The sequence below is a fragment of the Pipistrellus hanaki genome (assembly GCF_964339955.1).
Source record: "Pipistrellus hanaki genome assembly, chromosome: 15".
Classification (NCBI taxonomy): Eukaryota; Metazoa; Chordata; class Mammalia; order Chiroptera; family Vespertilionidae; genus Pipistrellus; species Pipistrellus hanaki.
Genome location: NC_140517.1, coordinates 48,476,000 through 48,502,115, shown reverse-complemented (window position 1 = coordinate 48,502,115; position 26,116 = coordinate 48,476,000). Strand labels below are relative to the sequence as shown.

Here is a 26,116-nt window from a genome sequence, read left to right as displayed (position 1 = left end):
TGGGAATATATCATCCAATGAGCAGTGACAAAAGGAAACACACACACACACACACACACACACACACTCTCTCTGCAGGCTCTAATTAAAGAAGAAATTAGTAAGTTGGAAAACACATTCCATGATCCTACTCTGAAATACTAACAATATCAGCTGTCATTAGTACCCAAAGTGAGCTAAACCTTCAAAGCAATCCCTATTAAAGTCCCAGTGACACACTTGCTGGAAATAGAAAAGCTCCGTATAAAGTTAATGTGAATGTCACAGAACTACATCTAATGAAGTAAATCGTGAAAAGAATGTATGAAATTAAAGGTTTCAGGCTTCCTGATATTAAAACATACTTCAGCCAAAACCGGCTTGGCTGAGTGGATAGAGCATTGGCCTGTGAAAAATCAATAAAATATATATTTTTTTAAATTAAAATATATATATATATATATATATATATATATATATATATATATATATATAAACACACACACACTCACACACAACACGATCATAGAAAATCAGTGTAACAAGATCTTGCACGTCTTCTGTCATTAAGAAAATGCACATTTTACCAATGAGAAGTAACATATAGCAAAGCAAGAAACACTAAATCACCACTCAACAGGTCAGAATCCAGAAGACGGACCCCACCAAATGCTTTTGTGATGTGGAGCAACCAGAACCCCCAATAACGGCTGTTGAAAATGCCAAATGCTACAGCCCCTAGGGGAGATGCTCTGGAGGTTTTTATAAAACTAAATATACACTCAGTAATTGGGCTCCTGACTCTTAATGCAGCAAATTAAGCCTTTTATCTATACAAAAGCCTACAAGGAGGCTGTTTATTCATAATTTCCAAAAATTGGAAGCAAGGAAAAGGTCAACAAGTGAATGGATAAATAAACTGAAGAACAAAAAATGAAGTATTACGTACTACTATACAGCAAGTCACGAAAATTCATTATAGAAGCTTAGATACATAAAAGAAAATGAAAGAGCCCCAACCAGTTTAGCTCAGTGGATAGAGCATCAGCCTGCGAACTCAAGGGTCCCACGTTCGATTACGGCTGAGGGCATGTACCTTGGTTGCAGGCACATACCCAGTAGGGAGTGTGCAGGAGGCAGCCGATCGATGTTTTTCTCTCATCGATGTTTCTTACTCTCCCTCTCCCCTTCCTCTCTGTAAAAAAATCAATACTATATATATATATTTTTTAAATAAAAAGAAGTGAAAGAATCCAATCTGTCTGCCTAGGTAGCCCATTTGATTAGAGGTCTGTACAAATACAACGAAGTTGTAGGTTTGATCTCTGGTCAGGGCACATACAAAAATTCAACTATTGATCAGTTAAAATTTCTATCTCTCTCTAATTCTCCCTTCCTCCCTAAATTCAATAAAATCTTAAAAAAATATAAAAAAAAGTAAATGGAGTGTGAATTTTGATAGAGGGTTTCCAAATTGCAATCCAGGTTGTCCTCTGGCCACAAATTATGGTAGAATATCACAATATTCTAGAAAATGACCTTCTAAAATATTATTTTCTGATAGAACCTTAATTAGTGTAGACCATGTAAAGTGTGCAAACACTGAGTGCCTAATTCACGTATATTACAAAGCCTTTCTTTTCCACCCCCAATTAGATCCTCTTTTCAAACTGTATATTTTCATTGCTTTCAGACAAGAAGGGAGAGGGAGAGAGAGAGAGAGAGAAACATCAATTATAAGAATCACTGATTAGCTGGTTCCCTCCTGCACACACCCTATTGGAGAAGGAGACAGCAACCAAGGAATTGGCCCTTGATCAGAATCGACCTGGGATCTTTCAGTCTGCAGGCTGGCGCTAGATCCACTGAGCCCAACCAACTAGGGCCCAAGAAGTCATCCTCACCTAAGGAGACCAGGTTTCTGTAGTTCTCCGACATCACATCCATGTACAGCTTCCGCTGAGCGGGGTCCAGGCATTCCCACTCTTCTTGAGAAAAATCTATGGCCACATCCCTGAAAGTCAATTGACCCTGAAAGAAAAGACACACCAGCAGAGTTCATAATGTCACCCAACATGCAAACCGTGTTAAGAGAAGAGGTTTGGACCTAGCAGGGTATCCTAAATTATCCAGTAAGAATACTTTGCTCCAGTAACAATCTCTGTGTTTTGTGACATATGAGGATGACCCATGACCACAAACCCACAGTACAGATTTTACTTTACAGGAAAATAAACTTTAAAATTAAAGCATGGCCCTTGTTGGTCAGGCTCAGCAGACAGAGTGGAGGACTGCAGAATGAAGAGTCACGGATTCGATTCTGATCAAGGGCACATGCCAAGGGTTGTGGGCTGGATGCCCAGGAGGGGATGTGAAGGAGGCAGCCGATCAAGGATACTCTCTCATCATTTTTTTTCTTTTTTCTCTCACTCCCTGCCTCTCTGAAATAAAAAAATATATATTAAATAAATAAATACATTAAAAAACATGAAAGGCATGGAAACAGCCATATGGATTTCAGAGTGCTGCATGAGCCTTGTTTAGAGTCAGTGGTATGTATTTCCCAGTTGGCATTGTCATGCTGCGTTGAAAGTATATGGTCTTTGTCTCACGTGTAAAGCAGACCACAACAAAATGAGTTTTTGTAAACCTACTGATCCAGGTTCTGACATGGGGCCTGTGTTTTCACATGTGTAACAAGTTCACATTTTACTTGTGATGCCAATGTTTCTGCATCATGTGCCACACTTCTGATCACAGAGAAAAAGAAAACACAAGGAGCAATTCACACAGAACTTTGAATTAAAAGGGTTTGCTAATGGAATACAGGTCTCATGGAATAGGACACATAGGAACCACAATTCTAGTTGGAAATTTACTATGAGCAATCTTAGAACAAGATTCTTTTGCTTTGTCCACCTAGTTTGGCTCAGTGGTTGAACATGACCCATGCACCAAGAGGTCACTGATTCAATTCTTGGTGTAGGCACACAACCAAGTTGTGGTCTCAATCCCCAGTGTGGGGTGTCAAGAGGCAACCGATCAATGATTCTCTCTCCTCAATGACGTTTCTATCTATCTCTACTTCTCCCTTACTCTCTGAAATCTATAAAAATATGCTTGGGGGGAAAAGTTGAAATATTAACAGTTTAAGCAGAGATGCACATTTTACAACTATGAAATCAACATGGTTTAGTGATTTTCTAAATCTCATGAATCTATTTGTGTATATTCCCCTTTGTGTTTTATAAACACAATAAGCAGAGAAACATAAGGATAGAAAACAAGTTAAACCTGCTTCATTTTTGTGGTTGTAAATCTGTACCTGGAGAGATTTTTCCTTATAGACTTTTCAAGAGCGGAAGGCAGGGAGGTAGAAGCACAATGGGGAAAAGGGTGGGAGGGAGGAAGGAAGGAAGAATAGAGACAGAGATAGGTGAAGGAGACACAGAGACACATGGATTGGCTGCCTACCACAGGTTCCCAAGAGCTACTTGCCCTAGACCAGGAATCACACCCTCCACCACTGATCCATACCAGCCTGTGGGAACTAATTATCTTATGAGTACATTTCTTCCAAAATTTTTATGTATCATTAGTGGAGAACCATGTTGTAGAAATTTAATGAAACTGAAGATATATTAATAAATGTCATTCTTAGAAACTTCTTAGAACCGAAACCGGTTTGGCTCAGTGGACAGAACGTCAGCCTGCGGAGTAAAAGGTCCCAGGTTCAATTCCAATCAAGGGCATGTACCTTGGTTGCAGGCACATCCCCAGTAGGGGATGTGCAAGAGGCAGCTAATCGATAATTCTCTCTCACTGATGTTTCTTTTTCTTCTTTTTAAATATATTTTATTGATTTTTTACAGAGAGGAAGAGAGAGGGATAGAGGGTTAGAAACATCGATGAGAGAGAATCATCGATCAGCTGCCTCTTGCACACCCCCTACCGGGGATGTGCCTGCAACCATGGTTCATGCCCTTGACTGGAATCAAACCTTGGACCTTTCAGTCTGCAGGCCAACCCTCTATCCACTGAGTCAAACCGGTTTCAGCTCATCGATATTTCTAATTCTATCCCTCTCTCTTTCTCTTTATAAAAAATCAATAAAATATATTTGAAAAAAAAGAAAAACAGAAACTTCCTAGAGAATACAAAAAGTGATCATGCATGATCATGCAGGCTATGTCCATGATGGGAGCATAGAGTATTAAGTAAAATGTAAAGAATCAAGGCCTAATTAGTTAAAGGTCCCATGCAAAAGCCAATGATCTGTAGGAAATAAAAGTAAGTCCTTCATTTTCCAAAGGAAATACGAAATAAGAAGAGGGACAGATGGGAAGTGATGGTCTTTTCAAATTTTTCATTAAATCGCCACTATACCCTTATTGCTGAGAAAGGGAGACTATTAATTCTATAGTGACGGGAGCTCTTCTGACAAGTGAACACCAGGCGGGCTGAGAAAATGGGCATCATATAACTGAAGCACAACAGAAAGTCAGGTCCTCACTGCTGTGATATTCTTTTTATTTTATTTTTTTAAATATTTTATTGATTTTTTACAGAGAGGAAGTGAGAGGGATAGAGAGTTAGAAACATCAATGAGAGAATCATTGATCAGCTGCCTCCTGCACATCCACTGGGGATATGCCCACAACCAAGGTACGTGCCCTTCACTGGAATCGAACCTGGGACTTTTCAGTCTGCAGGCCACCACATTATCCACTGAACCAAACCAGTTTCAGCCACTGCTGTGATATTACTGCCAAAAGTATATCAATAAATAATTAAGTGAAATTACAAATAAACATTAATTTTTGAAAGTGTCAATCCAACTGTACCTCTCATGTTCCTTAAACTAATAGTACAGTTACCTACCAAGGCTTTTGTACTAATCTAATGAATGAATTTCTTCTATTTGCCCCTATTTTCAGAGCTTTCTGAGCTATTCTGAGAAGTAAGATGTGATCTAGAGCTGATGAATGCTGTAGCCACTTAAACATAAAACCTTCATTTGATTTCTTCAGTGATACCTGAGCCTCTGACCCCATCCCAGGAGTGATGTTGAACATGGCTGCCTCCCAAGTTTGAGTTGTCACAAAAGGAATGTTTTGAATAATTAAAAGTCACTAATTAAAGGTAGGAATGCTTCCTGACCTGGTGAGGGTGGCAAAATGAATGCAGACAAGGATTTCGGACAAAGGAGGGAATTACAGCTTGGCCAGAGAAGCTGAGAGGTAGAGGGCTGACCTATGAACCAAGAGGGCAGGCTTAGATTCCTGGTCAGGGGCACATGCCAAGTATCAGATTCCATACCCAGTGCAGGGTGGGGTACAGGAGACAGCTGACCCCTGATTCTTTAATTTAATTGATGTTTCTATCTCTCCCTCCCTCTCCTTTCCATGCTGAAATCAATAAAAATATATTTTAATGGAGAGAAAAAAAGAAAAAAAAACACACAGAGAGAAATATAGCTGACATTGACTACTATGAATAAAGTAATGAATACGGGAAGAAAAACAACCTGCAAAGGAAAGAACATCGGAAATAGAGAAATGAATCACCAGAGGGTAAAGAAAAAGCAAATACAGCCTCTGACATAGGACACATCTTTTACCTGAGAAGCAGCCATTTGGTCCTGGTCCTGATCGGGATCTGGGATGATTCCTCAGGTGACACTACGTTGAGGAGTCACAGAATGTGCCTTCAAAGAAGTCAGAACAGTCTCTTAATCAACTCACCTCACACAGTCAGAAACTTTCTTTGGACATAGGAAAGTTAGCAACAATGAGCTCCTAAATGGAGAGCACACTGTGAGGTGTTTTATTCCGTCTTTATATGTCTCTTCTCCCAAAGACAACAGAAAGAGAAGGTGAGTTGGTGTCCTGATGCCCCAAACCAAACAGAGCTCCCCCTGGAACAAACCCAGAAAAAAACCCTGCTCCCCACTCTCACAAAGGCAACCTGCAGCCCTCCTGCTAATTCCTGTCCTCAGCTTCCAAGCACCTGGAGCAATTCAGTAACCAAGGATGCCCCACCCAGAGCAGCTTTCCAACCCTATGGGGGAAAGCACACCTGAGGGCATTTCTTAGTTTATCTCAGAATGTTTTTAAATAAAAAATCAAGTGTCAGAGATAGAAAAAGTAAATCCATGGAAGTAACACACACAACCCACAAAGCACCACACACACCACAGCAACAAAACTAAGGCTTCTGCAGGGACCGGTTTGGCTCAATGGATAGAGGCTTGGGGACTGAAGGGTCCTGGGTTCGATTCTGGTCAAGGGCATGTACCTTGGTTGCAGGCATATCCGCAGTAGGGGGTGTGCAAGAGGCAGCTGATCAATGACTCTCTCTCATCGATGTTTCTAACTCTCTATCTCTCTCCCTTCCTCTCTGTACAAAATCAGTAAAATATATATTAAAAAAAAACAACAAAAAACTAAGGCTTCTAATATTCCTTGGAAATGCATCAAATGGTGACAGACACAGATACCTCCTCCTTGCCATCCCAGGAAATGAAAAGGGACCCATGAGCAACAGAGAAGTCTCTCCCCTTTGAGTGACTAAGGGTTGCAATTGGAAGCAAATTATTATAAAATTCCCATCCTTATAAAGTGGAAATTTACAATTCTCATTCAATCTGTATAACTAAGACAATTCAGCTGTTTAATTAAATATAAAAAGGCACGACAACTAGGCAAGATTCAGTGGTTGCGCTTGGACCTATGAACCAGGAGGTCATGGATTCCAAGTCAGGGCATGTGGCCAGGTTGCAGGTTTGGTCCCTAGTGACCGGGAGTGGAGGAGGCAGCTGATCAATGATTGATTCTATCTCTCTTCCTCCCCATGCCTCCTGGAGACAAATAGTGTTATCTTTATACAAGAAATAAACACACAATATATCCCAACTAAGTACTCCACACCCCATCAGGTCACCACTTACCCAGATCAGGGTTCCCCTCCTCCCACTAATTACTATGTATTTCTGTCTATGGATCTGTCTCTGTCTCTCTGTTCCCTTTCTCTCCACTGTGGTCCTTTCCTGTACCCCCTATACCCTCCCTGCTCTTTTTCCCTTTTCCCTCTGTCTGTCCCTACACCTGGACCATGAGACTCCTGAGGCCCATTTCCCTTCCGGGGCTCTCTCTCCTGGTCTCTCTGCTCCCATCTCCACACACGTCTGCACCTTTCCCTCCCCACGCCCGTGTGCCCGCTGCTGCCTGTTAGTCTGTCCTGCTCCCCACAGCTGGCTGCCTCCGTGCTGCGCCCCCTCTGCTCCCCCATCCACTGTGGCCCCCTCCCCGCCCTCCTCCTCCCCGGGTCTGTCTCCCCTCCCTCTCCTGCCCCCCAGCCCGGCCCCCGCCCCGCAGTCCCCGCTCCCACAAAGCCCTCCCTGGGGCAGGTCCCTCTTCCGGGGACACCGCGTTCTCCCCGAGCCCACCCCATGGCCCGGCCCCCCTGGCACTCAGACCTGATTAATGGGGGGCCCAGGAGGGCGGGCGGGACCCCCAGGCCGGGGTCATCGGGCTCTTTGGGCGGGAAGCGCCGGGCGGGGGAGGGCAAAGGGCGGGAACCGCTGACCAGACCTCCAGCCCCGCGGGGGCACCGGCGGCCCCGGGGACGGTTTTCGGCGGGAAAACCACGCGGCGGGCGGGCCCACAGCCACAGGCGGACAGACCGCGGGCCGGGCCTCAGTTTCCCCCAGAGGAACGCGGCGCCTCCGCTGCGCAGCTCCCGGGACGCGCACTCACCGCCGGGAGGGGCTCCGGGCGGGGCTCCCACACGGACTTCAGCGCCCGCAGCGCCCTCAGCCCGCCCTGCGGGGAGGGGCCGGGAGCAGCGGCTTTAAAGCACAGACACCGCCTCAGGGAGCCGCCACCGGCCCCTCCGCAGCCGCTTCCGGCGCCAGGACTGCGCATGCGCCTCCCTGCGGGGGGCGGAGCCCGAGCGGAGCGGCTCCGCGGTGGGGGCGGGGCCAGGCCTGTGCGGGGACAGAGGGAGGGGGCGGGGCGGAGCCTGAGCTAAGGGATTCCTCAAATAAATCAATAAGGAAAAAGTGGTCTTGGGGAGGGGGGGATGGTAAGATATGTACAGATAATAATTTAATTTAAAAAATAAATTAAATTAATGAGTTAAAATTAAAGTAAAAGGAAAAAGTGGTTTTAAATTAGGCATTAGATGGATTTTATAAGTTTACAGCTGTGATTTTCAACTAGGGTGTCACACAGGCAAACTGGTGTGCTGCAAGAATTTTTAAAACAAGCAACAGCCGAAACCAGTTTGGCTCAGTGGATAGAGCATGGGTAAGTGGACTGAAAGGTCCCAGGTTCGATTCCGGTCAAGGGCATGTACATTGGTTGCAAGTACATCCCTGGTGTGGGGTGTGCGGGAGGCAGCTGGTCGATGTCTCTCTCTAATCGATGTTTCTAGCTCTCTCTCTCTCCTCTCCCTTCCTCTCTGTAAAAAATAAATAAAATATATATATATTTTTAAAAAGCAACAGTGACTGTTTAGTCAATAGCAAATACTACATTACCCATAGTTTGTCAAATAAAATAAGTGACAACAGCCAACACAGTAATACCCTGTTTCCCAAAAAATAAGCCAGTGTCTTATATTAATTTTTGCTCCCAAAGATGCACTAGGTCTTATTTTCAGGGGATGTTTTATTTTTCCATGAAGAAGAATACGGTACACATTTATTGTTAAATGAAAATAAAGGAAACTTATTACCTGTATACTGTACGGTAGTACAGTAGTTGTCAACACAAACCAAACAAACTGTGAATCCTACAGTATCAAGAATTTACTCATTTATTCACTGACAATCATGTCATCATCTTCTGGAACATCATCATAACAATCCAATTCCTGAATTTCCTGGTGAATTTTTTGTGACTCCATTTCTTTCAGAATCAGTGGACCAAATCTCTCATTTTTAGCCTGGGGGGGGGGCCTTACTTTTGGAGGATGCCTTATATTTCACTCAGAAGGAAACCTGTAAGTAGGTCTTATTTTCGGGAAAACACGGTAGCTGTGTGGTGTGCATGGATCAAAATCATTTTATTTTTTTTGCAGAGTAGCGAGTTATATATTTCAGTGGACCACTGAGTTTCAGTAATTAGTTCCCTTGTGCCATGGGGGAAAAAAGAAAAGAAAAAAAAAGTTGAAATCACTGATTTAAAGCTTTTCATTCCAAAGCGGAACAATGTGCATTCTGGACAAAATGAAGACAGTATGCCCTCTAACCAGAGGTACAGTGTCTGCTTCACCTATTTTCCTACTGGCCACATTGAAAAAACAATTTTTTATGTGAATTTTGTATCAATACACCTCAACATTCCTTACTACTGTACCAGAGAATGAAACTATTGTCTAGACGGGATTGAATTCTTTGAAAGATCTGGATCCCATAGTATGTCTTATAACAAATTCAAAAAGCCCCTGGTCCAGATCAGTCTCAGTCACAAAACATCAGAAGATACATATACATAAGAATGCTCCATGAGTATGTGAGGAAGTAGAGTAGAAGAACATCTTGTTTCTCTAATGGGCTTGGCAGTCCTTAGGGTGGGAAAATGCATAAAGTTTGGAGCGTACTGTGAAATAAACCTTCTGATTTAGAGCAATGCCTGAAAATGTATCGATGTTCACCACCTTGTACACACTCAGCACTGGACACCAGAGAATAAATGTGGGGCTTTCATTTCAAGCTCTGTTTACCTGCTGTCCCTGGAACTTAGTGATGGCTTGGTAAACACTGCAGGGACAGCTAATGCCAATGGACATACCTCTCTGGTCAGGCTGTGAATCTACAAAATACATTTGCATCCAAAATCTTAAAAGGTTTCAACTGCAAAGCTGCCCTGATGCCTGGGGTTCCTCTAGAAACAATGACCAACATTAGGCTACGTTCAACAAAAAATAGATTCTCTCGCATCATTGACGTTTCCATCTCTCTCCCTCTCCCTTCCTCTCTAAAATCAATAAAAATACATAAAAATAGTGAGAATAGCCCTAACTGGTTTGGCTCAGTGGATAGAGCTTCGGTCTGTGGACTAAAAGTGCCCAGGTTCGATTCTGGTCAAGGGCACATACCTTGGTTGCTGGCACATCCCCAGTATGGGGTGTGCAGGAGGCAGCTGGTCGATGTTTCTCTCTCATCGATGTTTCTAGCTCTCTACCCTTTCCCTTCATCTCTGTAAAAAAAACAATAAAATATTTATTTTAAAAAATAAATAAATAATAAAATAAAAAAGTGAGAATAAAACCTGTTTAACAAGGGTTAATTCCATCCCAATAAAGAAGCTAACGGGATAGCAATGATAAATTATTGTTTCCAATGAAAATCAGGACAAGAGGCATCATTCCAATTACGGAGTAGACAGATGCCAATTTGTGGTATTCCAGAACTTCATGTTCATATTAAAAACTATAGGTGTCCGCATGAAAACCCAGACGGTGGTCTACCTCCTTCATGAAAATAAGGCAAAATAGTTGCCAAATTCTGGGGTCAGTCATTGCATTATAAATTTGAAACTACTGAGTGGAAGTTACAGGGGCTTGAAAGGCTGATGTGGGACAGGAAGAGCTCCACATGCTGAGGTCATAGCACTGCAAAAGGAATGGCAGCCTAGAAGACAGTGAAAAATCAGAGAGAAACAGGAAATGGAAAATGAAAAGAATACAATTAATTTTCCTGAGTTCAGCCAGGGTAAGGTGACCTCTCTCCACATGCAGAACTCATGCTAATTCTGCGTCCTGGGTATAACAATGTCACTGGTATTGCAATACTCCTCTTAATTATGAAAAATCTATCACACAGACAGCACTGTCCTCAGTATAATTCCGGTCACCTAAATGTGATAACCACAAACTGAATGACCTAACAAGTTTTCAGTTGAACACATTGGCACGGAATAGGAAGTAACTTTGATGACATCATTTACAAAACTCAAGAACTATTTTAAAAGATTTATTCAATAAAATTATCCTCTAATAGAATAAAATAGTGCACCTTACAATATACCCAATATTCATTTGGAAAGTATACAAAAGTGAAGTTCATATAATATACAGCTCACACATCTTTAAAGCAAAAACAATCAACCCCATGATTTCACACATACACCAGGAATAAAACAGCACCATCAAGTGATATGGAAACAGAATAACATTAATATTTCCTTCTCAAAAGAATTCAAATGATTTCAATATAAATGAGATAACATTCTAAATAACTGTACATATGGAAACATCAATTCTTTTGATATATTCAAGTATACAAACATTACCCAACTACATTTAAAGTTTGGATTACTCTGTGTAATAAAACTTCTGATTTAGAGCAATACCTGAAATGCATTTTGGCTACTTATGTAGTCTGAATTCAGTGAAATTTTAAAATCCATAATCAATTATATACTTGGTTAAAGTTTTCACATCTTTAAAGTCACTTAAGGCATAAATTCCTTGAGCTTTATAAACTGTATATTCTAAACAAAAGTCCTTTCTCTTATATCATGAATCTAGAATTTCTACCCAGTTACAATCCTGATGACACGGGGGCTATAAGTCCAACTATATGATTTCCCACATTCTTCAGTTTTAAGGTTTCCCTCTAGAACAGTGGTTCTCAACCTTCTTAATGCCTCCACCCTTTAATACAGTTCCTCATGTTGTGGTGACCCCCAACCATAAAATTATTTTCGTTAACACTTCATAACTCTAATTTTGCTAGTGATGAATCGTAATGTAAACATGTTTTCAGATGGTGGAGACCCACAGGTTGACAACCTGCTCTAGAATAAACTCCAATGAGAGCAATAAGCTACAGATGCTGAGGACAATGTTTGCTCTTGTAATTTCTCCCCAGTATGAAATCTGAAAGTCAGGTAAGGTTTGCATACTGAGAAGCTTTGTCACATTCTTTATTATCTGCTGGACCTCGATCCAGTAATAATGACCAGATGTTGTATGAAACATAAATGAGAATATACACTATGACACATGCCTGATAATGTGTAAGACCTTACTTTATCATTTTCAATGTAGCTTCAACCTTTGAAGCTTAAATCCTTAGATGAAAACTTTGTTACTGCTGTGTGTAGAGGCTCCAGCCCAAACTCTACATTTATAAGGACTCTCTTTATTATGACGTCCCTTAGGTACACCAAGACATGAGTGCCTCTCAAAGGCTTTTCCACGTTTTCCACATCCGTGAGGCTTCTTGCCAGTATCCATTCTGTGATGTTCAGTAAATTCTCACAGCTGGCAAAGCACTAAGACGCTCCTCACATCTGTAACTCTTCTCTCAAGTATTAGTTCTGCTGTACAGTAAGGCAGGAACACTGATGAAAGGCTGTTACATTATCTACATTTATAAGGCTTCTCTCCAGTGTGAGCTTTCTGTTGTTTAGTTAGGGATACAGACTGGCTAAAGGCTTTGCGACAGTCTTTACATTTATAAGGCTTCTCTCAAGTGTGAATTCTCTTATGCCTAGTAAGACCTGAGGAGTTGACAAAGGATTTGTCACATTCTCTACATTTATAAGGCTTCTCTCCTGTATGAATTCTCTGATGTACAGTAAGATTTGAGGACCTGCTGAAGGCTTTCCCACATTCTCTACATTGATAAGGTTTCTCTCCAGTGTGAATTTTCTGATGATTAGTAAGGGTTGATAAATGGGTAAAGGCTTTGCCACATTCTCTACATTTATAAGGTTTCTCTCCCGTGTGAACTCTCTGATGATTAGTAAGGGATGTGTACTGGCTAAAGGCTTTGCCACATTCTCTACATGTATAAGGCTTCTCTCCCGTATGAATACGCTGATGACGATTAAGATAGGAGGAGTAGCTAAAGTTTTTGCCACATACTTTACATTTATAAGGCTTCTCTCCAGAATGAACTCTCTGATGGTAAGTAAGGTGTGAGAACCGCCTAAAGGCTATGCCACATATTTTACATTTGTAAGGCTTCAATCCAGAATGAAATCTCTGGTGATAAATAAGGTGTGAGAACCGGCTAAAGGCTTTGCCACATGCTAAACATTTATAAACATTATCTGCAGCATGAATTTTCTGATGGCGAGTAAGTTTTGAGAGCTCACTGAAGGCTTTGCCACATTCTCTACATTTAAAAGGCTTCTCTCCAGTATGAACTCTCTGATGTAGATTAAGGGAGGAGGAATAGCTAAAGGCTTTGCCACATTCTCTACATTTATAAAGCTTCTCTCCAGTGTGAACTTTCTGATGACGATTAAGGGAGTAGGACTGGTTAAAGACTTTTCCACATTCTCTACATTTAAAAGGCTTCTCTCCTGTATGAACTCTATGATGCGTAATAAGGTTTGAGCGCCACCTAAAGGCTTTGCCGCATGCTTTACATTTGTAAGGCTTCTCTCCAGAATGGACTCTCTGATGATAAGTAAGGTGTGAGAACCGGCTAAAGGCTTTGCCACATACTATACATTTATAAACGTTATTTGCAGTATGAATTTTATGATGGTGAATAAGTTTTGAGAGCTCACTGAAGGCTTTACCACATTTTCTACATTTAAAAGACTTCTCTCCAGTATGTACTCTCTGATGACGATTAAGGGAGTAGGACTGGCTAAAGACTTTTCCACATTCTCTACATTTATAAGGATTCTCTCCTGTGTGAACTTTCTGATGACGATTCAGGGAGAAGGACTGGCTAAAGACTTTTCCACATTCTCCACACTTATAAGGCTTCTCCCCAGTATGAACTCTCTGATGCTTAGTAAGGTGTGAGGACCTTGTAAAGGCTTTGTCACATTCTGCACATTTATACAGCTTCTCTCCAGTATGAACTCTCTGATGCATAGTTAGGTCTGAGGGCCAGCTAAAGACTTTCCCACATTCTGAACATTTATAAGTTATTTCTTCCCTAGGATTTCTACGATGAGTATATTTTGAGGACTGACAAAAGCCTATTCCATTTTCCATGAGTTTGTAAGGTTCTGCAATAGGATGAATTCTTCCCTCATGTACAATAAGAGATGAATGACATTGAAATGTTTTGCCACATGTTTTACATTTGTAAGGCTTCTCTCCAGGATGAATTCTCTGATTTATAGTGCAACCTGAAGGCCAAATAGATGTTTTGCCAGAATCTTTACATTGATAAGGTTTTTCACCATTATGGACTTTGTTCATTTTATTTAGATTGAATATTTGACTGAAGACGTTCCCACATGAATTCCATTGGTAAGCCTCTTCCCTATCATGAATATTCTCTTGTTCAGTGTAATTTGAAGACTGCTGAAAAGACTGGACACTTTTATTTCCATTTTGTGTCTTATCCACAATAGGCATAACCTGACATATATTGTGATTGGATATTTGGTCAAACACTCTTCCACTTGTATAATGGTCCTCTAAAAGCTCACTTGTCCGATGATTAAGATGTGACTCTTGCTTAAACTTTTCCCAACGTTCAATCCATTGATAACTGCTATTTCCATTATGTGTACTCTGGTGATAATGGGAGATAGAAAGGCCTTTAGTGACAGCTCTAATTTCATTAAACATGTACACTTGTTTCATAAGTACCATTTTGTAATACCCATTAAACCAAGATAGTTGTATAAAAAAAAAAAAAAAAGCTTTCCAAATTTATTAAAATTATAGATAAAAATAAGCACAAAACATTGTCAGGATGAATCCTTGTCTAAAAGATTTCCAAATTACCCAGCCAGCATGTCTCAGTGGTTGAACTTTGAAATCTCAACAGGAAGGTGATGGTTCCATTTCCAGTGAGGGCACATGCCCTGATTTTGGCATCAGTCCCCCATGGTAGGCATGCAGGAGGCAGACAAGGAATGATTCTCTCTCATCATTGATGTTTTCCTCTCCCCTTTATCTCCCTTATTCTCTGAAATCTCTAAAAATTTTTTTTTAATAAAAAAACATTAAAGAGCCGAAACTGGTTTGGCTCAGTGGATAGAGCATCAGCCTGCAGACTGAAAGGTCCCAGGTTCGATTCCGGTCAAGGGCATGTACCTTGGTTGCGGGCATATTCCCTGTAGGGGTGTGCAAAAGGCAGCTGATCAATGTTTCTATCGATGTTTCTAACTCTCTATCCCTCTCTCTTTCTCTCTGTAAAAAATGAATAAAATATATAAAAAAATATTTTAAAAAAACATAATTTATTGCCAAATTGAATACATTTTAATTTTATACATATATTATGAATCTATACATTTTAGAAATGATTGAAAGTTTAATCCCACCCTACATTTTAAACAATTCAAATGATTATTTACAGATTATGTGACTTCCTAGTTTATACAGACTTTCTTTCCAAGAATGCAAAACAGTAAATAATTGTTTTCAACCCTCATGTGCATAAACACACAGATCTCCCAATGTAACTGAACTTAAATTAGGAGGTTTCTCAAATGCATTAATACACATGACTTCTTTAGGTAACAAGAATTTCATTATGATAACTAGAGTCCTGGTGCATGATATTGTGCACAGGTGGGGTCCCTTGGCCTGGAGGGCGATGGCCCAGTTCCGATTGGGGTGGATGGGGGCCAGCCAGCCAGAGAAGGACTGCAGCCAGAGAGGTACCATTGGTAGATCAGTGTGTTTCTCCAGGGGATGCCCGGCCCTCTCACCCAGTCCCAATTAACTGGACCCCAGTAGCAAGCTAATCTACTGGTCAGATTATCTGTCCCTGGTGGTTAGTGCATGTCAAAGCGACTGGTTGAAAGGTTGATCAAATGGTCGACCAATTGGTTGGATACAGCAGATTACACTTATATTATATCAAAGTATTTCAGATTAGTTCTGTTTATATTAATATCCTCCGTTCTCATTACACTCTTCCTCAAATTGTAAGGTTTTCATTAAGTGTACATTATATCTTACCAGTATTATTTCAGGGCATAAATCTTGTATTCCAGGCTTTAGCATAAAGGCATGGTTACCTTTAGATAGTAGAGCTGAAAGAAAACAGATATTTAGGTTTTGACAATCAGGTGAGTGTACTTTAAACTTACCAGGAGAAACTGACCAGATGACATTCTGGAGTCCTCCAAGAGCAAGTGCAGAATTCAAACAAAGCTCAAGACAGGCACAATGAAGAAAACTAACATGAAAAAGGAACACAGAGTTGCTTACATTTATCAATGGTACCTGCTCAAACCCCTTGGAAAACGATGGCAATATTACATTAACACAACCAATTCCCAGTTTCTTTGCTGGAGAGAGAGATAAGGGAGGTGCATGTTGAATGATCTCCCTGTTTTGAAGCATCTTGAATAACAAGTGTCTGTTGTGCGTGACACAGAGTACAACAGAATGGCGGTACACAGTGAGTGCCCTGTAGCAGCCGCTACTAAGAAACAAAGAGAAATTGCTTGAGCACCACAAAGACTGTGGTATTGAAGATATATATGAAGCCTAAAAAGATACTGTGGGTCTGAGAAAGACACAGAGAACATTTCAACTGAGGAAATTTAACAGAGAACCTAGACAAGAATTCAGATCCTGAAAGGATTTCTTCCGCAGATGGTTATTATTTGTTTCCTCCTGTAGAAAGCATGTTCAAAAGCCCACTACCTTACAATTCTGGAATCTCAACAAAAACATCATGTCATTCAAAAAAGTGTACCATCAGGAAAACAAAATAAATGTAATCAAACTGACACTACATTAATGAAAATTTCTTACTTACCTGAAAAAGAATTGAACTAAATATCTTAAAGCCCAAAAGAAAACAAAAAGACAACTAAATAATATCCCCAAAATAAAAATAGAATGAGAAAGTATTCTGTATTTTATAAACACCACATTAAAGGGACAATAGAAAATTCTAACACCAGAATTAAAAAATACAGTAGAATCATTAGTGAAAGATATGTTCAACTTAAAAGATCAAATAATTTGTCTGGCAGCAGTAAAGTGGTTAAGCTTCCATCTATGAATTAAGATGGTCATGGTTTGGTTCCATGACAGGGTATATGCCTATGTTGCAGGCTCATTCCCCAATCATGCAAGAAATAGCCAGTTGATTATTCTCTCTCTTCATTGATTCTCTCTGTTCTCTCTCTCTCTCTCTCTATCCCTCTCCCTTTCTCTCTGAAATCAATAACGACATATTTTTAAAATAAAATTAAATAATCAAATAATTTGTACATAAATCATTAAAATATTAATTCATTAAAATTTTGATTAAGAAAAGCCAACAAATGTGGAAATATGAATACAATTTAAGGAATTCCTAAGATACTAACAACTCAACCTTCAAGAGGATACCTTAAAGACAGGATAGTGAAAAGGAGAAGGTAGCTTATATAAAAAGTTAATCTTTTAAGATCTTGACAACTGAAGAAAGACATACAAATGCAAGCAGTCCAATGAAGTCTAAGTAGAATGAATATAAATGTGAGAACAGATTAAAAAACAATGAAAATATCATGAATTCCAGAATACTACCAAATGAAAATATAACTTCTCTTAGAAAAAACAGCTTCTCTATAACCATTAGGGGGTTTCTAAGTGGAATAATATTAGGGGTAAAAAAGGGGCATGAAATAAAACACAGAACTGATAAATGAACAAAAACCATCCAACAAGAACACTGACATAACAGATCATCAAGAATGGAGAGGACAAAATTTTTCCAGCTCCACAACTTGCTCGATATCAGATCTACTCATAATTAGATGTGCCTTACAAATAATCCTTAAGAAATATACTTCTGGAGGTAATTTATAGTCTACACAGCACTAAAATATGAATATATGAAGATTCTTTGTATGTAGAAAAATATAGAGAATATAAAAAATTGTGATCCTCTAGAAAATACACATATCACTTTGATTTCTCCTATGGAACTTTAGAAAATAAGATATTTTAAGTAGTTACCATGGTCACAACAAAGAGAGAAAATCATTATAATAATCACATTAACAGGTGGCAGAATTCTGTATTGCAAATTACAGACTACATTTCTAATCCTATCTAATAAAAGAGAATCATGCAAATTGACCATACCTCCACTACAACCACCAGCCAATCAGAATAAATATGCAAAATAACCCATCGAATACTGTGGCAGCCACAGAGCTGGAACGAGCAGGAGGCTTGGGTTACCCCTGGTGATGGAGGAAGCCAAGCTTCTCACCTGCCCTGGCCAGCCCTACCTACAAGGTTTCAATTATAAAAGATAAAAGAATTCCAGATACCTGCTTCCAGCCAGCCCTGGCCTCCACTCAAGGAGGTGCTGAAAAAAAGAAAAAAGAGAGGCTGGGAGCTTGGGTCACCAGGGGGTGTGTGCTACCCTGTAAACAGTCATCAGCTCCTCACCTAGGTTGGCCAGGCCCCAGCAGGGAACCCGACCCTGAAGGGGGTGTGGCCAGCCTAAAAATGGCCCTCAGCCCCTCACCCAGGCTGGACATGCCCCCCATAATGGGGAACCTTAATCCATGGGGACGTATATGGACTGCAAACCACCACCCAGCCGCCCCTCACCCAGGGATTGGGCCTAAACCGGCAGTCGGATATCCCTCACCCAGCTGCTCACCCAGCCGCCCCACGCCCCAAGGAAATCCCTAACCTGATTCAGGACACTCTTCAGGGCAACACCAGCTGGCCCCCACTTGTGCACTGGGCATCTATCTATATTAATAAAAGGGTAATATGCTGATTAGACTAGGAGACCTTCCAGGAGACCATCTGGACATTCTTCTGGACAAAGCCAAGGTGGTGGGGCCGAGGTAGAGGCTGTTAGGTGACAAGAAGAGAGGGCAGTTGTGGGTAATCAGGCTGGTGGGGGGCAGGGTCATTGGGGATAAGCAGACCAGCAGGGGGGCCAGTTGGGAGCGAGTAGGCCATCAGTGGGGGTCAGTTGGAGGTGATCAGGACAGTGTGGGGGGGTAAGCCTGGAGTGAGCAGGCCAGTGGGGGGACAGTTGGGGGTGAGCAGGTCGGCAGGCAGAGTGGTTAGGGGCAATCAGGCAGTCCGGTGAGCAGTTAGGAGCCAGCAGACCCAATTGCAAGAGGGATATCCGACTGCCGGTTTAGGCCCGATCCCTGTAAACCAGCAGTAGAAAATCCTTTGAGGGGTCCCAGATTGGAGAGGGTGCAGACCAGGCTGAGGAACACCCCCACCTCGTGTCACGAATTTCATGCACCAGGCCACTAGTCTACACAAATAAAAGGATAATATGCTAATTAGATCAGACATCCATCCGGATGTTCTTCCGGACAAAGCCACAGTGGTGGGGGCTGAGGTAGAGGCCATTAGGGGCCATTAGGCCAGCAGCAGAGGGCACTTAGGGGCAACCAGACTGGCAGGGGAAGGGATTTAGGGGCGGTCAGGCTGCCAGGCAGAGGCAGTTAGGGGCGATCAGGCAGGCAGGGGAGCAGTTAGGGGTGATCAGGCCTGCAGAGAGACTTGCTTAGGGGTGATCAGGAAGGTCCAGCAATGTCATAGCCTCAAAAGCTACAGAGCCAAAATATATAAACAACTCTCACAACTTTACACCAAAAGTCAATATGATTAAAAAATGGGTAGAGGACCTGAATAGACATTTCCCAAACAGGACATAAAGATGCTCAATAGACATATTAAATTATGTTCGACTCATCCATCGTCAGAGAAATGCAAATGGACGCACCATGAAATACCACCAAATAGGGCGACCATAATCCATAACTCAAAAAACGAAAAGAATCACAAATGAAGTGGAGAAATAAGAACATTGATGCACTCTCAGCAGGATTATAAACACATTGGTGCAGCCACTAATAATACACAATGGAGGGTTTTCCAATATTTACAACTAAGTACCAGGTAACACAGCAATTCCATTTCTGGGGTTTATATAGAGAACACAAATTCAAAAAGACATAGCCACAGATATATCCACTTCAGCACTATTGCAAATAATGAAGATATTGGGCTGGGGACAAAAGGACTATTTTTATAATGATGCTGTTCCATCTATATATATAAGAGCCTAAGTGACTGTTATGACTGGTTGGTTGACAGCTCAACTGGATGTCATGATGCGCACTGACCACCAGGGAGCAGAAGATGAATGCAGTTAGTGTGCTTCCACAGCCATCCTCCTGCAGCAGGCAAACCTCCCTCAAACCCTCCGCCGAGCTGGTTGGCCCTGATCGGGAATACAGTGATACCCAGCCAGGCCAAGGAACCACATACCCTTGCAAAAATTTTTGCATCAGGCCCCTCGTTCAAAATAAATTAAAAGACTTCATTTGATTTGACATAGAAGAAGACAAAATTTATATCTCACCTCATCTCTTTAAGATATGTCTCACTATGTGTTTATTCCAGAAATTACACAATAGCTGCAAATATAACTTCCATTTTATTAAATTTAAAACTACATTAATTTCATACATTTCACATGTTTGAAAGGCAAATACATAACCAAGTTTTTATTTCAATCCATTGTATTAAAATGGAAACTCCCAATGTATCAACTCAAACATTAAAGAAAAAAGAACAATACATATGGCATTCTCAGCAGACAAAAAAACAAGAAACCACAGGATGAGAAAATATATTTGTAAAAGTCAACATAGCGCAGCTGGCATGGCTCAGCAGTTGATCATCCTCCTATGAACCAGGAAGTCACAGTTTGATTTCTGATTAGGGCACAGTACCAAGTTTCTGGCTCGATCCCAAGTAGGGGGTGTGCAGAAGGCAGATGAACAGTGATTCTCTCCGATCATTGATGTTTTTATCTCCCACTCCCTCTCTAACATCAATAAATATATATATTAATAAAAAAGTCAACATGGTCAAGACCAGTTTGGCTCAATGGATAGAGCGTCGGCTTGGGGACTGAAGGGTCCCGGGTTCGATTCCGGTCAAGGGCATGTACCTTGGTTGCGGGCATATCCCCAGTAGGGGGTGTGCAAGAGGCAGCTGATCGATGACTCTCTCTCATCGATGTTTCTAACTCTCTATCTCTCTCCCTTCCTCTCTGTACAAAATCAATAAAATATATTAAAAAGAAAGTCAACATGTATGGGACAATTATGCAAAACATAGAAAGAAGCCTTCAAATTCAACATGGACAAAAGAACCAACATGAACAGGGCCAAACACCTTAACACACAGCACTACAAAATACCTACACATAGAAAATCAGTGTGACAAGATCCTACACGTCTTATGTCACTAAGGAAATGCACATAACAATGAGAAGTAACAAACAGCACTGGCAAGAAACACTCAACCACCACTAAACAGTCAGAATCCAGAACACTGACCCCACCAAATGCCTTTGTGATGTGGAGCAACTGGAACTCCCAATCACTGCTGCTGAAAATGCCAAATGCTACAGCCCCTTGGGGAGATGCTATGGATGTTTTTATAAAATTAAATATGCATGGAGTAATTGGGCTCCTGATTCTTTTTTATTTTATTGATTTTTTCAGAGAGGAAGGGAGAGAGAGACATCAACCAATTGCCATCTGCACACCCCCTCCGGGGATGTGCCCGCAGCCAATGTACATGCCCTTGACCGGAATTAAACCAGGGACCCTTCAGTCCACAGACCGATGCTCTATCCACTGAGCCAAACCAGTTTCAGCCTTTTTTTTAAAAATATATATATTGACATATATATATATATATATATATATATATATATATATATATATATATATACTATACATACTATTGACTTTTTACAGAGTGGAAGGGAGAGGGATAGAAAGTTAGAAACATCAATGAGAGAGAAACATCGATCAGCTGCCTCCTGCACACCCCCCACTGGGGATGTGCCCATAATCAAGGTATAATATATGCCCTTGACCAGAACCAAACCTGGGACCCTTCAGTCCGCAGGCCGACGCTTTATCCACTGAGCCAAACTGGCCAGGACCCCAATTCGTTCTTTTTAAAAATATATGTTTATTTTTCTTTCAAAGAGGAAGAGAGAAAGACAGAGAAACATCGATGAGAGAGAATCATTGATCTGTAGCCTGCTGCATGCTCCCTACTAGGGAACCAGTTGGCAACTTGGGCATTGGCCCTGGATCGGAATCTATCCTGGGACCATTCAGTCCGCAGGCAACCAAGCCTATCCACTGAGCCAAACCAGCTAGGGCCCAAATTTGTTCCTTGAGAGCAAAAATGAACCATAGAAAGCAGAAGCGCCTTAGAGATGTCATAATAATAAAGGAAATAAAATCGTGGGAGTGGAGTAGGAACTCCGGAAGGAAGTCATCCTCACCCAGGAAGGCCAGGTTGCTGTGGTTCTCCAACATCACATCCAGGTACAACTTCCGCTGAGCTGGGTCCAGGCACTCCCACTCCTCCTGAGAGAAGTCTATGGCCACATCCCCGAAGGTCAACGGTCCCTGAAAGAAAAGACACAGTTACCAAGAAGTCACCAGGAGTTCATAATGTCACCCAACATGAAAACGGTGTTAGAAGAAGTTTGGACCTAGGGGAATATACTGAATCATCCAATAAGACCACTTTGTCCCAGTAACATTTTCTGATGTGTTTTCAACACTGACAAATGAGGAAGACACATGTACATAGATGCACAGTACAGATTTCCCTTTATAAGAAAATAAACTTTAAAATTAAAGCATAGGCCTAGCTGGTTGGCTCAGTGGATAGAGTATAGGCCTGCACACAGATTCTGATCCAGGTTCTCATATGGGGCCTGTGTTTCCATATGTGTCACAAGCTCATTTTTTTGCTTCTGATGTCAATGTTTCAGGTGCCATACTTATGAATACACAGAAAAAGAAAATAATAGAGGGAAAAATTCATGTGGAACTTTGAACTAAAAGAGTCATTAATGGAATTTACAGTTCTCATGGAATAGAACTCATATGAACCATAATCCTAGCGAAAAATTTACCATGAGTAATCTTACAATAAGATTATTCTAGCCGAAACCGGTTTGGCTCAGAGAATAGAGCATCAGCCTGTGGACTGAAAGGTCCCAGGTTCAATTCAGGTCAAGGGCATGTACCTTGGTTGAGGGCGCATCTCCAGCGAAGGGTGTGCAGGAGGCAGCTGATCGATGTTTCTAACTCTCTATATCTCTCCCTTCCTCTCTGTAAAAAATCAATAAAATATATTTTTTTAAAAAGAAAGAAAAAAGATTATTCTGCCTGCTCCAGCTGGTGTGTCCTAGTGGTTGAGTGCTGGCCCATGAACCTAGAGGTCAGATTCGATTCCCGGGAACTCAGATACATGAAGGGGGGTTGAGAGGAAGAGGGGTCCTGGTGATCTCAAGTGCGAACAATAAAGGGGTAAGTACTTCAGATAGACCGGTTCAAAGTAGAAGAATTGGGGGAAGCGAGTGGAGGGACAGAAAGGGGGGGTTAGGAATGACAGAGCAGAGGGAGAAGCAGCACTGAGAGTCAGCCAGCAGCGGGTAACAGGCAGCAGAGGGGACACAGGCGTGGGAAGGGAAAGAGAAATAGATCAACAGATGTTCAAGGAAAAGCAAACACAGCCTGTGACACAGGACACAACTTTTACCTGAGAAGCAGCCATTTAGTTCTGGTCCTGATCGGGGTCTGGGTTGCTTTCTCAGGTGACAATATGTTGAGGAGTCACAGCCTGTTCATCAGCTCAGCTCAAAATCACAGTCAGAAGGACCTGGAAATGAGGAAAAGATGACCCCCTCCTGTTCTTGGTCACAGGAGGGAGTCAGCAACAATGAGCTCCTACAAGAGACCACACTGTGAGGGGTTTTATTCTGTCTTTGTGTGTTTGTCTTTCCAAAGACTTCCACAACCTCCTACAGCAGTGAGCGCATGTACTCTCAGCTGTATCCCCAAACCCAACAAAACACCCCTAATTTCCGCTGAAAAAGCCTACCCTAAGGCCCATGACGCAGCATCTTCAACCAGTTCCCTCCTGGGGCCTGTGAGGTTCCCCCAGAGCTGTTTTCAGTAGCGCTGGGTACTCACGTCACACGCAGCACACCTGAGACCTCTGGGCAGTGGGAGGGGGTGGAATCGGAACTTGTACACGTGCAGGTTTCCTCCCCCCTTTCCCAGAAAGTTACAGAGAACAGATCTTCATGCTAAAGCCTTTGGGGAAAGTTAGCTCCTGAAATGTGCTCATCCAATGACTTCACCATGAATAGAGGGGCCCTGTGGGAACCAAGTTGCAGTTCAACCCAGTCCATCCTTCAATATTTTCACAGAATGAATAAGAGGGACTTAGGAGAACGGCTCCTTGGTGGCTCACAGACACTAAGTCAACAGATCACATGAAAGGAAGGAAAGAGGTGCTGCACATTAGGCCAGCTCAAACAACTAGCTTTGGATGGTTGAAGTCACCGACATCCTGCCCTACCCCATCTCACGCGATGGAGAGTGTGTCCACCTGCAGAATGAAGGGTTTCAGATTCAATTCTGGTCAAGGGCACATGCATGGGTTTCAGGCTTGATCCCCCGTAGGGGGCGTGCAGGAGGCAGGTAATCAGTGATTTTCATCATTAAGGTTTCAAATTCTCTCTCCTTCTACCTTCCACTCTCTGAAGTCAATAAAAATATATTAAAAATAATAATAGCCGAAGCCGGTTTGGCTCAGTGGTAGAGCGTTGGTCTGCGGACTGAAAGGTCCCAGGTTTGATTCCGGTCAAGGGCATGTACATTGGTTGCGGGCACATCCCCGGTAGGGGGTGTGCAAGAGGCAGCTGGTCGATGTTTCTCTCTCATCGATGTTTCTAGCTCTCTATCTCTCTCCCTTCCTCTCTGTGAAAAATCAATAAAATATATTTTAAAAAAATAATAAAATAATAATATTAATAATAATAAAAATAATAAAACAAAAAAAAACACACAGAAAAACGCTCTGACTGGCCCTGACTGGTTTGGCTCGGTGGATAGAGCCTCAGCCTGCGGCATGAGGGTTCCCCGGTTGGGTTTCGGTTCCAGTCAAGGGCACGTACCTTGGTTGCAGGCACATCCCCAGTGGGAGGTGTGCAGGAAGCAGCTGATCCATGTTTCTAACTCTCTATCCCTCTCCCTTCCTCTCTGTAAAAAAAAAAAAAAATCAATAAAATATGTTTAAAAAAAAAAAAGACCTCTGACATCCTTAACAAGTGCATGCTGAGATTGCCTCATATTGCTAAGTGCCAAAGGGTGTCTCAATGTATGATGGTCAGTAGAAAGGACGCAGGGCTCGGTATCTAAACTACACAAAATATTTAAAAACAAAACAATTAGGGCTGTTTCTTTTCAGTGTAATGATTTCCAGGTTTAAAGCTTTAAAAAGGTGGAGGCCACCTTATATTAAAAAAAAGAATTATCAGAGGTGAGTATGAGCTGTCACCAATGCTGATTTCAGAGTTAATGAACATTTACATGAATTTAGTATCAGAGGTAGAAAAAGCAAATTCATGGATATGAAAAAATATATATATATTGATGATTCTAATATTTCTTGATAAAGCATCATGTGGGGGCAGACTCAGTCAGCCATTTCTTGTCCCAGGTCACCTCCTTCTTGCCATCCCAGCAAATGACAAGGAACCCATCAGGAACATAGCAGTCTCTCTCTCTCTGTGTGAATAAAGGTTGCAAATGGAAGCAAATAAGTAAACAATTTGCAAGCCTTATGAACTGGAGATTTGTAATTCTCAGTCAAATCTGTTTCAATAATTCAGTGGTTCAATTAACCATGTAGAGATATAAGCCTATAAATATATCAAACTTAACCATCCACACACCATCAGCTCACCCCTCACCCAGATCAGGGTTCCCCTCCTCCCACTGCTATGTATTTCTGTGTATGGGTCTGTCTCTGTCTCCCTGTTCCCTTTCTCTCCACTGTGGTCCTTTCCTGTGTCCCCCTACCCTCCCTGCTCTTTCTCCCCTTTTCTCTCTGTCTATCCCTACACCTGGACCATGAACCTCCTGAAACCTATTTCCCTTCCGGGGCTCTCTCTCCTGGTCTCTCTGCTCCCATCTCCACACACGTCTGCTCTTTCCCTCCCTACGCCCGTGTCCCCGCTGCTGCCTGTCAGTCTGTTCTGCTCCCCACAGCTGGCTGCCTCCGTGCTGCTCCCCCTCTGCTCCCCCATCCTCTGTGGACCCCTCCCCGCCCTCCTCCTCCCCCGGGTCTGTCTCCCCCTCCCTCT

The 26,116-nt window shown here is 41.9% G+C and overlaps 1 protein-coding gene and 1 pseudogene across 10 annotated transcripts in view; one reads left to right on the top strand and one right to left on the bottom strand.

Annotated features, from left to right (window-relative positions):
• Positions 1-26,116, top strand: part of LOC311633819 (cullin-2-like) — a 392,353-nt pseudogene that overhangs the window by 9,410 nt on the left and 356,827 nt on the right. The window lies entirely within an intron of this gene.
• The window catches only part of LOC311633330 (zinc finger protein 560-like), a gene marked incomplete at its 3' end in the record, with an annotated part of 186,707 nt that overhangs the window by 109,579 nt on the left and 51,012 nt on the right, over positions 1-26,116 (bottom strand). For 3 of the 9 annotated variants that reach the window (XM_084905839.1, XM_084905833.1, XM_084905835.1), the window contains one exon: positions 10,951-14,481. In XM_084905839.1, the coding sequence (XP_084761965.1) occupies positions 12,463-14,481 (2,019 nt within the window). Of the gene's footprint in view, positions 1-1,883; positions 2,011-5,599; positions 5,687-7,736; positions 7,884-10,950; positions 14,482-15,882; positions 15,957-22,231; positions 22,359-23,502; positions 23,651-26,116 lie in introns of those variants that run through there. The other 6 variants (XM_084905838.1, XM_084905834.1, XM_084905849.1 and 3 more) reach the window with 5 other exon arrangements.